The 13,713-nt window shown below is 41.6% G+C and overlaps 1 protein-coding gene across 3 annotated transcripts in view; it reads right to left on the reverse strand.

Moving 5' to 3' along the window:
* Positions 1 to 336: 336 nt before the first annotated feature.
* Positions 337 to 13,713, reverse strand: part of LOC147014168 (uncharacterized) — a 70,264-nt gene continuing 56,887 nt past the window's right edge. For all 3 annotated transcript variants that reach the window (XM_085851894.1, XM_085851897.1, XM_085851895.1), the window contains exon 4: positions 337 to 2,139. In XM_085851894.1, coding sequence (XP_085708020.1) covers positions 796 to 2,139 — 1,344 coding nt within the window. In that variant the 3' untranslated portion in view covers positions 337 to 795. The remainder of the gene's footprint in view (positions 2,140 to 13,713) is intronic.

The following is a 13,713-nucleotide window of genomic DNA, read 5'->3' on the forward strand; positions in this document are numbered from 1 at the left end:
TTTTATTTTGGTCTGATCACCTTTTCTGTTAATTTGTGCCCATTCATTTATGGCTATGTAAACACTCTGTTTATTGACGATGTAGCTGTTTATTAGCTTTAATGACATATCACATTAGGAAAGAGGCAATTTACAATGGTCAGGTTGATTCCAACGACAGTACTGCTGTGAATGTCCAAATTACCTGGTCTGGAATTACCGTCGGCTTCAACCTTATAATCAAAATGTTTCATAAAATATTACAAGGCTTAAGTCTCATTTTGGAAAATTCTTCTTGAAAGTCACACAATAATGTAACCGATGCATCATCGGTCCATTTTAATGCAATTCTGAATCTTCTTTTTTTTGCTTTCATGTTACCCGACAGGGTGGTTATGAATCTGTTGTACAACTTCTATTCACAGCTTTTGTGTTCAAAACGAGAAAATGTTTGACGGTACTCATTTCTTTATTAACAATATATACAACCCCCAAAAGCATCAATGGTGCAACACTGAACCAAACCAATGGGTTCACTTTGTACCCTGAATGCAATACATTCGCCTTCTAATGAACCACTGGAAGTCATTGACCTGATACTTTTGGAACTTATCTACAGTCTCGTTTGCTTCCAAAATTCAACACATCACTAGTTTCCATGATCCAGAAGAGCTTTATGAGCTGAGTGGCCTTCTCCTGTGTCTGGGTTTACTTGTGTATCCTTTGGTCTTTTACCTTCCAGGCTCTCCAACAAGCCCATGTTCCTCCAGCATCCAGGCATACTGCTGTCCAGGCTCCACCACCCTTCGCATTTTCTCAACCAAAAGGCTCCTCAAAGCTGCAGGATCTCCTGCATCTCAAGCTTTGCTGGCCAGAAGGCTCGAATGGAGCCCAGGAATCAAATTGTTTGAATCCTTCACGGCCTCTATGCTCCCACAATCCCATGGCACTTCCATATCTTAAGATCTCCTGACCCACACGTCTTTCTGGGGCCCAGTCGTTTGAGTGCCTTCCTCTCAGATTTCTTAGAGGTAAGAGTTCTCCATATCGTAGGCTCTCTTTATCGTCAGGCTTCACCTGATCCCAACGTTCCACAAGCCTACATGTCCCACGTTCAACATCTTCTGCGCCTAAAAATCTACATCTCTGGCTGCTCTGGCTTTCAGTTTCTCTTGGACTCGAGTCTTGCAAGTATTGTACCCTTTCAGGCTCTCTGGAATCCAATGCCTCCCACATTCTTTTGTTCACATGCATATGAGCTTGAACATCACTGCTGGCATTGAATTGGCGAGGTGGGGTGACAGAAGAACGAATGGTGCTATTGCGTATTAGATTGTTCGAACACAAAACAGCATTTCTATCCACTTCCAGTGAATAATCGTAAGTACGCTTGGCAGTTTCATTTGAATTGTATGGGTCTTGATGCGAGACAAATGGGCCTTGTGCTGTAGAAAGGTGGGTTGGCATGTTACACAAATTTAAAGGACTGCTATTCATACAAGAATCCATCAATGGCTCCGAAGAATTTTGATTTTCAGGAGAATAACGTTGTTGGTGTGGAGAGACTTCATTACCAAAGACGTTTGGTGGAGAGTAATTTGCATTACGATTCAAAGAATACCACGGGAAGTCTGAAGACTGTGGAACTGAAAGAGGAGATGGCAAGGTAGGAGACTTTCTATGTGCATTTGATGGTGCAATTTGGCTGCTTGGCAAATTGTTATGCTTTTTTGCCAAGATGAGGTGGGTCAACTCTTTTAGGCCAGTGTCAATATCATTGCTGTGCAAAACAGTAGTTTGCCGATTCTCCAGTTGATGCTCACCATTGTCATTTCTGAGAGGTGCCCTTGAGGTTTTCAAATCCAAATTATGCCCACGTTCTTTTTCCAAGTCAATCTCATCAAGCTGATAGTTTTTCTCTTTCTGGGAAAGCTGCATCTCCACAGAAGCTTCTCTTGACCATCGCCACACCTTGCTCTGGTCTTCATTTTTTCTGATCCAAGTTGAAGTCTCACCTATCCCAGTATCAAAATCGATAATGTTCGAATTGCAGGTTTTCATCCTATAGTCAGCGCTGGCAAGTTCAACACTACGACATACCACCAGGTCAAGGTCCTCATCTTGCCTGAAGAAAGGTAAAAAATCTTCATCCTTTTTTTTCTGTGGGTACATATAACAAATATTTATGTACAACTCCTTTGAAAAAATAGCAGCAAAGTGTGAATTTCAAAATCAGTAACTGCAGCAGTATTTTGAAGCTGCAGTCAATATAAAATATGAAAAAAAAACACAATGTTTGAATATCCTGCATAAATATATTAGAAATGATGCAATATATTACATTTGCAATAGTGAACCTCTCGGTACGATCATTATAAAACAAGGCTTCAAGCGAGAACGGCAATCGATAGAGCACATATCCGTCAGGCTGAACAGTTTACATTTCGTATCCCACTGATAGGCTGGATCTGCATTTGGACGTTAAACAAAATCGAATCGGCTTCTTCTTGTCACCTACCCGACTCAACTGGCCCGGGGAGTCATGGATTCACTGGATCATGGGGTGTGGCGCTGTCGGTTCCTGTGCAGGACGCCGAAAGTCCAAGTGCTCAGGTCCTTGGTGCTTCCAGTCTTGCTCTATGGATGTGAGACTTGGACTCTGACCAGAGATCTGAGACAGAGACTTAATTCCTTTGGTACTAGGTCTCTTTGGAGAATACTTGGCTATCACTGGTCAGACTTTGTGTCAAACAAGCGGTTGCCGAGAGAGACTGAAATGAGATTTGTTACCTCCATAGTCCGTCAGCATCAGCTGCGGCTGTATGGATATGTGGCTTGTTTTCCTGATGCTGATCTTGCTCACCAGATTCACTCAGCGATGGAGTCTCGTGAGTGGAGGAGGCCAATGGGCTGACCACGTGCCTCGTGGTTGCAGCAGGTTAATCAGCATCTCAAGGAGATGGGGATGAGTCAGGAATCTGCCTGGGGGATGGCCAGACGGAGGCCCCTGGAGTACCGGTGGAAAGTGGACACAGACGCGCTGCTCTGGAACATACTCCCATACCTGACCTGACCCGACTCGACTCGACTCAACCAAGTTTTGTCATAACCCGTCCACAACTTATTTCTAAATATCATGCTATATGTCGTTTTTGGCCCGACCTCTCAATTGTGAAGAATCACGAAAGAAACTATACTATCCTGATTCAGATCTTCACCAAAATCTAATCAATTTGTCGTCACACACCCAACATGTCAACAAAATTTTGGCTGAATCAGTCAATAACTTTTGGAATATAAATGTATATGTAAGTGTGTATATATACACACACACATATATATATATATATATATATATGTATATATATACACATATATATATGTATATATATATATACATACATATATATATATATATATATATATATATATATATATATATATATATCCAATGCCTTCAGAAAGTATTCATACCCCTCGGCTGAATCCGTCAACTTTTTGAATATAAATGTATATGTATGTGTGTGTATGTATGTATGTATGTATGTGTGTGTATGTATGTATGTATGTATGTGTGTGTATGTATGTATGTATGTATGTATGTATGTATGTATGTATGTATGTATGTATGTATGTATGTACGTGTGTGTATATATATATATATATATATATATATATATATATATATATATATATATATATATATATATATATATATATATATATATACATATATATCCAATGCCTTCAAAAAGTATTCATACACTTTGAATTTTTCACATTCTGTTGTTACAGCCTGAATTTAAGATGGATTATATTAAAAAAAAATTGTTAACGGTCTACACAAAATACCCCATAATGACAAAGTGAAAACATGTTTTCAGAAATGATTCCAAATTAATTTAAAATGAAAATCTGAAATGGCTTGTATCAATAAGTATTCAACTCTTTGCTGTTCAACTCAGGTGCATCCAATTTCCTTTGCTCATCCTCCAGATGTCTTGACAAGTTGATTGGGCCTTAGTTATTTTATAACTTGGTTTACACAGTTCATCAGCTAAAATGTAGGGTCGGTAGGTCGAAATATAAATATAATTTCAATTTTTCGAAATTACATATTTTTATGATTTGTTTTCGGATGTTCTATGGAAAAGACAAGGGTAGGTGGGGGGGGGGGGAAATAAATATAAATCCCGGACCAGGAGGATCGAAGAAGACATTGAATATGGAAGACCATTCCAATGCAGGATGCCCATGTTCACTGTATCATCTGATGTGAAAAACAATAAAGAAGGATTAAAACTTGTTTTTACCAAATAGTCTGGCATGTTTTTCTTATAGAAACCTGTTGGATAATCAAGCAAATGGAAACAATGCTGAGAAAATTACTGTCCAAGTCGGAGATGTGTGCGTGCACACCAGTACATAGTGCTGGATATGATTAAAAAAAGGTGTCTCCCAGGAGTCAACACGCTCAAAACGGTCAATCAGAGCCATAACCAGCTCTTACTTTTCAGCGGGCATCTGATCGTACCATCTCCCTATCCGCATGAGCACATCAAAGGCTGATTTCTGCTCCGTTGAAGGCTGAATATCAGCATCGCGCAGGGAAACTTTGACGTACTTGGTACCGAAACCTTTCAATACGAACAGCAGTGCACAACTTTCGACGGAAACAAAATCGGAACGATCGAGAGTAGCCTGCGAATCATCCCTGCTGCTGCACTGAATTGATGCAATAGTTCGGCCAGAATATTCGTCGTCAAGATGTTGCATGATTAAATCACCAATACAGTCACTCGAATTTATACCGCTGACATACTTCTGAACAATCACTTTTTCCCCAGAAACCACAGTCAATCTGAACCTGGGTGTGCTCTGGCTTTCAAAAGGAATTAGCCACTGTGGCTAATCCAGGTTTAGAATGATTAGCCACAGGAGAAAGGAAATAGCCACATATTTTATTCAAAAGTTTTTTTTTAGCAATATGAAATAATAACTTAATTTTAAGGCGGATGTGCGAGTTTGATGGGTGAGGTTGGTTGGATGAGTGAGTTGGATTGTCCAGATTGGTTGGATGAGTGAGTTTGACATGTGAGATTGGTTGAATGAACGACCATCAGGGGAGGTGGTGATTGTGAGGGATGGTGGTGGTGGTGTGTCTGTGTGTGTCTGTGTGTGTCTGTGTGTCTGTGTGTGTGTGTGTGTGTGTGTGTGTCTGTGTGTGTCTGTGTGTGTCTGTGTGTCTGTGTGGTATGGTCATGCCTTTAGTAAGTGGTAGTGGGGGATGGGGGTGGTTGTGGACCAGGATTAGACCAACCTCATGGCAGTCAAACTCGCTCATCCAACCAATCTGGACAATCCAACTCGCTCATCCAACCAATCTCACCCAACAACTTCACTCATCCAACCAATCTCACACATCAAACTCACACTTCCAACCAATCTCACCCATCAACTTAACTCATCCAAACAAACTCTCTCATCCAAAATAACTCGTCCAACTACAGGGACTACTACTAATTGTGTCAAAACTCACCTGGCAACCACTGACCCAACGAAGCATGTAGCCCCGAGTAGCGCCGAATCATTCCGGGAAAAAAAAAATTAAAATAAAATTTTAAGACGAGAATCATGGGAATCATGCGTAATTTTGGTCGATTATTTTTTTTTTTTTTACGAGAAATGAGTTTAAAACTACTAAAGTTAGTATACAAGCTTGTACGAAATCACGCGTGATTCCCGTAATCAAAACATACAAAATGGCGGCCGTCTCAACGAAGGTTGAATTCTGTGCTAAAATCACCCAAAATTCGTCTAAAACTGGTAAAAAATTAAAAAAAAACACTAAAACATGGATTAGCCACAGTGGCTAATGGGTGGTTTAAAATATTAGCCACAGGTAAGGGGGATTCGCCCTGTGGCGACGTGGTGAGCGGCAGCGCACACCCAGTGAACCATGCTGGCCACTGCTCAGACACCATTACCGAAGACTGCTGTGCAGCTCCACTGCGCAGTTTGGTTAAAGGGGACTCGGCATTTTGGTGCGCGCGCACGAAATTATATTTTGAAAATAAATGCCGACGTTTACATTTCGGTTTTTGAAACTTTTGCACCTTCGGCGGAAAATTTATAAATATAAAAGGCTAAAAATGTGTTTTATATTTATATTTCATTTTGGCAAATATACCGTCGGCGGATCTGTAAACCAAGTTATAAAATAACTAAGGCCTTGGAGTCCACCTGTGGCCAATTCAATTGATTGGACATGGTTTAGAAAGAAACTTACCTTTCTAAACAAGGTACCATGGTTGACCATGCATGTCAGAGCAGAAACTCTGCCATGAAGTCCAAGGAACTGTCCATAGAACTCCGAGATAGAATTGTGAGGAGGCATAGATCTGGGGAAGGATATAAAACAATTTCTGGAGTGGTGAAAGTTCCCCAGAGCACAGTGAGCTCCCATCACGTCACATCACATCACAGCACAGTGAGCTTTCCACAGGAAATGGAAAGAATATGGAACTATCCAGACTCTTAGAGCTGGCCATCTGACCAAACCGAGCAACCAGGCAAGAAGGACTTTGATCAGGAAGGTGACCAAGAACCTAATGATCACTGATAAAACTAGAGTTCCTTAGCTGAGATGGGAGAACCTGCCGGAAGAACAGTCTCTGCACCACTTCACAAATCGAGGCTTTGTGGGAGAGTGACCAGACAGAAGCCACTCCTGAGAAAAAGGCACATGATGGCACACTGGGAGTTTGCAAAAAGGCACATGAAAAACTCTGAGAGCAAGAGACAAACGATTCTGCGGTCTGATGAGATGAAAATTGAACTCTTTCATCTGAATGCAAAGCGCTATGTCTGGTGGAAACCGAGCACAGCTCATCACCCATCTAACGCCATTCCTACCATGAAGCATGGTGGTAGCAGCATCATGCTATGGGGATGCTTTTCAACGGCAGGAACTGGGAGATTTGTAAGAATAGAGAGAACAATGAATGGATCCAAATACAGGCAAACCTTTGAAGAGAACCTGCTTCAGAGTGCAAAATACCTGATACTGTGGCAATGATTTAGGTTCCAACAGGACAATGACCCCAAACAAACAGCCTAAGCAACACTGGAATGGCTTCAGAACAAGAATGTTAAAGTTATTGTGGCTCAGCCAAAGCCCAGACTGGCATCCCAAAAATAATCTGTTGCAAGACTTGAAGATTGCTGATCACTGACACTCCCCATCCAACTTCACAGAGCTTGAGCAAATCTGCAAGGGAGGATGGGAGAAAATCCTCAAATCCGGATGTGCAAAGCTGATACAGACATACCCAAGAAGACTCGAAGCTGCCAAAGGAGAGATTTAGGGGATTGAATATGTATTGACGGAAGACATTTCAGATTTAAATAATTAATTAATTTGTAAAAAACATTCTAAAAACACTTTTTCACCATCATTATGGGGTATTTTGTGTAGATTGGTGACAAACATTTTAAATTTAATCCATATTAAATTCAGGCTGAACACAGCAAAATGTGAACAAGTCATGAGGTGTGAATACTTTCTGAAGGCACTGTATATAAAATCGACTCCTCCCATGCTCTTCCAGCTGAAGAAGGCTGAATAAAGCAACCATGAAAGGCTACACACCCTTTGCCATTTCAAACCCTCCCAGCGTTCCTCCGCAGCTGGAAAGACATTCACACATAGTACATACATTAGAATCCCAATGCGACACACCCCTTTATCTACCGGACCGGTTTCATCAGAGAAGCACAACAGTAGAGAACAGGGAAATCAGATCTGTGGAAGAGAGAGGGATGGGGTGGGGGTACGCAGGGTTAACAAGATGGACAATAAAAGGGACTTTCAGTAAAGAAACGGGAAAATTGAAGGAGGTGGGTTTGTGGTGGGTTAATGGGGGTAGAAAAGATCATGGTTTTTGATGGGGGAAGAAATGAGATGGTGGTGAACAGCTGTTTTATAGACCTGCGAGACGGGAGGGGGGGAAAGAGGGGGATTGAAGAGTGTAGGAGTTTGTTCCAGAGGTGGGGAAAAAGAGGAACGAAAGCCTGAAGGTGAGCAGTGATTCTTTATTTTGGTAATTTCACCAGAAGAGGGTTACTGGCAGACCTTGAGCACCCTGCAGAAATATTAGGGGGACAGAGCACAGACAGGGAAGGGTGTGTGCAAGATCGGAGGGGAGTTAGTAGAAGACAGAAAGACCACTGACCTGTCTGCAGTGAGAGTGAGAAACCCAAAGACACAGCTTCATTGCGGGAGATACCAATTATCCAAAAAGCCTTGTGTTTCCACAGCAAGCATCCAGGTTGGGTGTGAGGCAAGAGCACCAGCTCAGAGAGGAGAGCAGTACTCCATCAAGCTGTGTATGGTTAAGAGCTCAGGTGTGCCAAGGAAGGACTTTGCATGACGTTGGATGCCCAGTCAGCAATTGGCTTTGGAGGCCAGCTTGGAGATGTGGCTTTCCAGGAAAGATCATAGCAGATATTGAGATCCAAAGGCTTGAGAGACAGAACTTCTTCAAGAGGATTGTTGAGAAAGAAGATAAGTAGATGGGGGGGGGGGGGGTTATGAAATAACTTCTTTCATAACAAGCAAGTTCTGAAAGATGGAAGCATTGAGAGGTTGGAGTGAGGAGGGAGGCAGAAAGGAGGGACATAAAGCTTTGAGAGGGTGGGGTGGAGGTCGTTGTTTTTCCTTGATTTCATATTCCAAATCTTGACAGACAGATAAAAGGTCATAAGATTGGGGATTATAACGCTTGTTAAACGCATGGAGAAACATTGCACTGTATGAGCGGGGGTGAGGGGAAAGTGAGGGAGGTTTTTGGATGAGGGGCAGAGCAGACAAAAACTTCAGAAAAACTAGAAGGGCACTCGGGAGAGCGCATACCTCTGCCACATAATGCCTGATCCATGAGAACATATCGGGCTCAATACATTTTTGAAATATCATGCAAAACAGTACTATATCGTTTTTGGCCCTATCTCTCAATGGTGAAGAATTACTTTATATATTAAATAATTCTCGTATCCAGATCCAGATTTTCACCAAAATCAAATCAATTCGTCCTTGCCACACACCCAACCTGTCCACCAAGTTTTGTCCGAATCCATCCACAACTTTTTGAGACATCCTGTACATAAAGATAGACAAACAGAAAGAAAGGGGTGAAAACAACTTCCTTCATCTTTGGTGGTGGAGGTAATAATCCTTTTATAAAGGACTAAACGACCCGTAAACCCATTGGGTTCCCGTTGTGACAGCGGTTGATAAAAAATATCATTTCACCAAAAAAAATAAAAAGGATAGCTCCAGCGAAATATACAGCTGAGGTTGTTAGCATTGATCAAATAATCCAGAAGAGTACTTGACTGAATCAGGAATTTATTTTTTAATATTTTTTTTCCGTTGCCCGATTGGAACGAAACCTGAAATTGCGCGTCAATGTGAAGAAGAAAAAAAAAAAAACGGAGAAAAGAAAGTCAAAGAAGTTATTGTGCATAATCTTCTAAACACAATTTATTTATTAATGAACACGGAAGTCTTCTTATTTTTCTTTCGGCTGCTCCCGTTAGGGGTCGCCACAGCGGATCATCCGTTATGATCCGCATAATGATTTGGCACATGTTTTACGCCGGATGCCCTTCCTGACGCAACCCTGGTCACCTCTTATGACACAGGGATATGGTACACCTATTCTAACCGGGGCATACACCGGGCCCAGTACACTGGTACTCACTTCGCCGACCTCAGAAGGATGACAGGCTGAGTCAACCTCCTGGTGTGTATTAATTCAAGCGGCCAACGGGAATTGAACTCAGGACCTTTTGGATCCCAAGCCGCAACCCTAACCACTACGCTAACACCAGGCTTTATTGAACACGGAAGTATTAGATCAAAATGGTGGTTTCTTTTATGCTTAAAAATAAATCGTTGTTTGTCTATCCTAAATGTTTGAGATTTTAAAATATATTTTCAAGAAAAAAAAAAAGATAGCTCCAGTGAACTACACCGCTGAGGTCGTTTGCATTGATCAAATTCTCCTGAAGAGTACTTGACTGAATCAGGAATTGAATTTTTAATAATTTTTTCATTGCCCGATTTGAATGAAACTTTATACTGCACACTACAGGAGAATGGTGAGTAAGGTGGGCCAAAAATTTTTGCGCTATCGTGTACCGTTTTGGTTGTATTTCGGGAACATACATACATACAAGATGAGAGTTTTAGTAACATATCGATATCATGGATGAGAAGCAGAATATGTACAGCATTTGTGAAGGAGAAACAAGGTTGAAATGCATTCATAAAATGATTTTTTAAAATTTTTTTCAAGAAAAAGCTTTTGTATTTCACCAACATCATTATCACTGATGGCAACACAGTGCTGGAAGAGGTTCACTATTGTCGATGCCAATTTGATCAAGGAATCCCTAGATGAGCTGATATGAAGCAATCAACTCTTAATGCCTGCTAGAAAAAGCTGTGGAAGGAGGTGGTCAGCAGATTTGGGGGCTTATTATAGTGAAGGGATATCAGCCTGAGGAAGTGTTTACCGCTGACAAGATAGCCTTGTTCTACAAGAAGATGCCGAGTCGAACCTTTATCTCAAAGGATGAGCATGCTGTTCCTGAATTCAAGGCAGCCAAGGACTGGCTTACGCTCCTCCTCTGTTCCAATGCTCCTGGAGATTGTGTGGTGAAGCTTATGTTCCTGTTCCGCTCCAAGAACCCATGAGCACTTAAGCGACAGAAAGACCAACTTCCTTTATTTTGGAGGTTCACCCCCATTGACTGGGTTACTACTGCCTTGTTCTTGGACTGGTTTAACAATTATTGTTTCATCCATGAGGGGGAGAGGCACTGAGCATCGAAGAACCTGGCCTTCAAAGTGCTGCTGATTCTTTATAATTTGCCTGGGCACCCAGAAGCAGGAAAGTTGGAACACCCTAAAATCAAGCACTGCTTCAGCCAACAAACACCACCTCACTGCAACAGCCTCTTGACCAGGGTGTTATTGCCACCTTCAAGTGTTAATACATCCGGCGAACATTCCGCAACATCCTGGATGCCATGGAGCTCGACCCATCATTGATGGTAATGCAGTGCTGGAAGAGGTTCACTATTGCCAGCACCATCACTTTGATCAAGGAATCCATGAATGAGCTGAAGCAATTAACTCTTAATTCTTGCTGAAAAAATCTCTGCAAGGTGGTGGTCAACAAATTTGGAGACTTCCCCACAGTGGACACAGAGGTGGAGCACATTTTGCAGCTGGCATGCAATGTGGGTGGTGAGGGGTTCGATGACCTAGAGTCAAGTAAAGTGGTGGAGCTGTTGGACTCCCACATAGAGGAGTTAACCGAGGTGGACCTGGATGAGCTCGTCAGGACTGAGGAAGTGGAAGTGGAGGAGGAACAGGATGACAACAAGGACAAGGAGGTGGAGCCACCGCAGCTAACAGCTTCTGTTATAAGCAAGCCCCTGCTGACTGCAAGGAACTGCTCCCACCTGGCGGATGAGTTGGACTCATTCATGGAGAGGAGTTACAGTTGAAAAGAGAGCTGGAGAACATAACGGAGCCCTTCAGGGAGGTACAGAAAGACCTCCAAAGAAAATGATGCAACCAACCATAACAAGCTTTCTGAAAAAGCCTTGTCCCCTCACCCCCTTTTTCCCAAAAGCCCTTCAGTTCAATATACACAAATTTCTTAGACACACTGCTTTCCTGGAATGTAACCTTCACATATGTGGAGGCTTTACTGTATATCATTTTTGGCCTTATCAATCAAATGGTGAAGAATCACTTTAAAATTCTATTGTCTGGATCTGGATTTTCACCATAATTGAATAAATTCGTCCCAGTCACACACGCAATCTGTCCAGCAAGTTTTGTCCACGAACAAGAATTTTTTGAGATATCCTCTCACAAACAAACAGACAGAGGTGAAAACATTATCTCCACCACCAAAGATGGCAATCTTTGTCGAACGAACGAAATCCATAAAAATTGTCACTGTCACAAATCAGGGGAGTCGACGAAACCCTTATTTTTTGAGTAATTTTGATCGGATCGTCTTCAAACTTCATGGGAATATAGTTCATGGTCTGGCGCTCAGCTGGTTAAATTTTGGTGGCGATTGGCCTTGACCTTCATGGTTAGCACCTCAGGTCAAACATATTTGACCCCAAGGTCAAATTTTCAAGTTTTAGGAACCATATCGTGTAGTACCTCAAATTGAACACCTCAATGAGTGCTTTCTAGATATGTCAAGCTTGAGACATTATGACATCATTTGGTGACGTTATGAGGCAAACGCATATTTTTCATGGTTACTCTGTAGAATGATTCTCATCGGAATCTCTCGTAGGCAGATATTCCTCAAGGAGTCGCTCCTGGTGGATAGCAGCTCTGTTCACCTCAGTGTGACCTTATAGAAGTCACACGTGGTCACCTTTTGGCAAGATACGGGTCACCCTGCGGGTGACATTGGTTTATTATTAGGTCATCTCTACTGAGACGATAGAGATGACCTCAAAATCGAGCTCCGTGGGTCTATGCAGGTGCCATTGGGCTAACCAAATACCGAAATCCCTGTCAGATTCAACAAACCCCCAAGGAGAAGATGCAAATTGAAATCGGCTACCCCCTAAAAACACGTTTGTTGGGCATGGCTCCGCCCATAATGAGCGCACCACACCCATTCTCAGGAAAACACAACTAGATTATGATATAAACCTCCCACCAAAATTTTATCAGGATCGGATCAAAACCCACGGAGCTATGCTCGGGACAGACAGACATACAGACAGACAGACATACAGACATACAGACACACAACAATAATGAATATAGTGGTCACTTGTTTTTTTTGTGAAAATATTTTTTCGTGAACCAATTAAAATAAATTCAATTCAAATCAAATGGAAGACCAAATATGTACAGTGCTGCATTGGAGTCGTCAGAAGGAACCCAAACAAGCAAAAAGAAAATATGGAGTCAAGAGGAACCTGGATAGGATTTGGGTTTCAGCTGCTACTTCTCTACCCTCAAACCCAACCAGGCACAGCCAAGTGAGTCTCATTCAAACAAAAAAACAAACAAAAAATTTTTTCAAGAGAAATAATTTTTAAAAGATTTTCACTCAATCCAATACGACTGCCAGACCATGTGACCTATCAATTATTTGTGAATACCCTGGTATCCCCAAAGTTTGGGGGACATTTGTGTGAAGTTTCTCCTCGATCTATCCAGCCGTTCTGGAGAAGATGTAAAAAGGTTTTACGGTAAATCCAATATGGCTGCCAAACTATGTGACCTATGACATCATTTGTGTGAACGTTTTGTTCCTCATGGATAGGAGGTCATACGTATAAAGTTTTGCCTCAATCTATTCAGCCATTTCAGAGAAGAAGATTAAATTTAAAAAAAAATAAAAAAACAATATGACTGCTGAACCACATGACTGATACATCATCAATTTATCCTGAGATGACCCTCAAATTTTCATAATGATCGGATGTGGCGTTCTAAATATGCAATTATGATGTCATAACGAAGGTGTCATAAAAAAATATTTTTAATTGCACATTCCCCATGAAGAACCCTTGCCATGTGCCAAGTTTCTATTTTTTTTCTTGGTGTGGTTTTGGAGCTACAGAGATCGAATTTTTCCCCTTTTTTCCATCATGGCTGCCACACCACATGAC

Source organism: Eptatretus burgeri, chromosome 13 (assembly GCF_056783735.1).
Source record: "Eptatretus burgeri isolate ZD-2024b chromosome 13, Ebu_testis_v1, whole genome shotgun sequence".
Taxonomy (NCBI): Eukaryota; Metazoa; Chordata; class Myxini; order Myxiniformes; family Myxinidae; genus Eptatretus; species Eptatretus burgeri.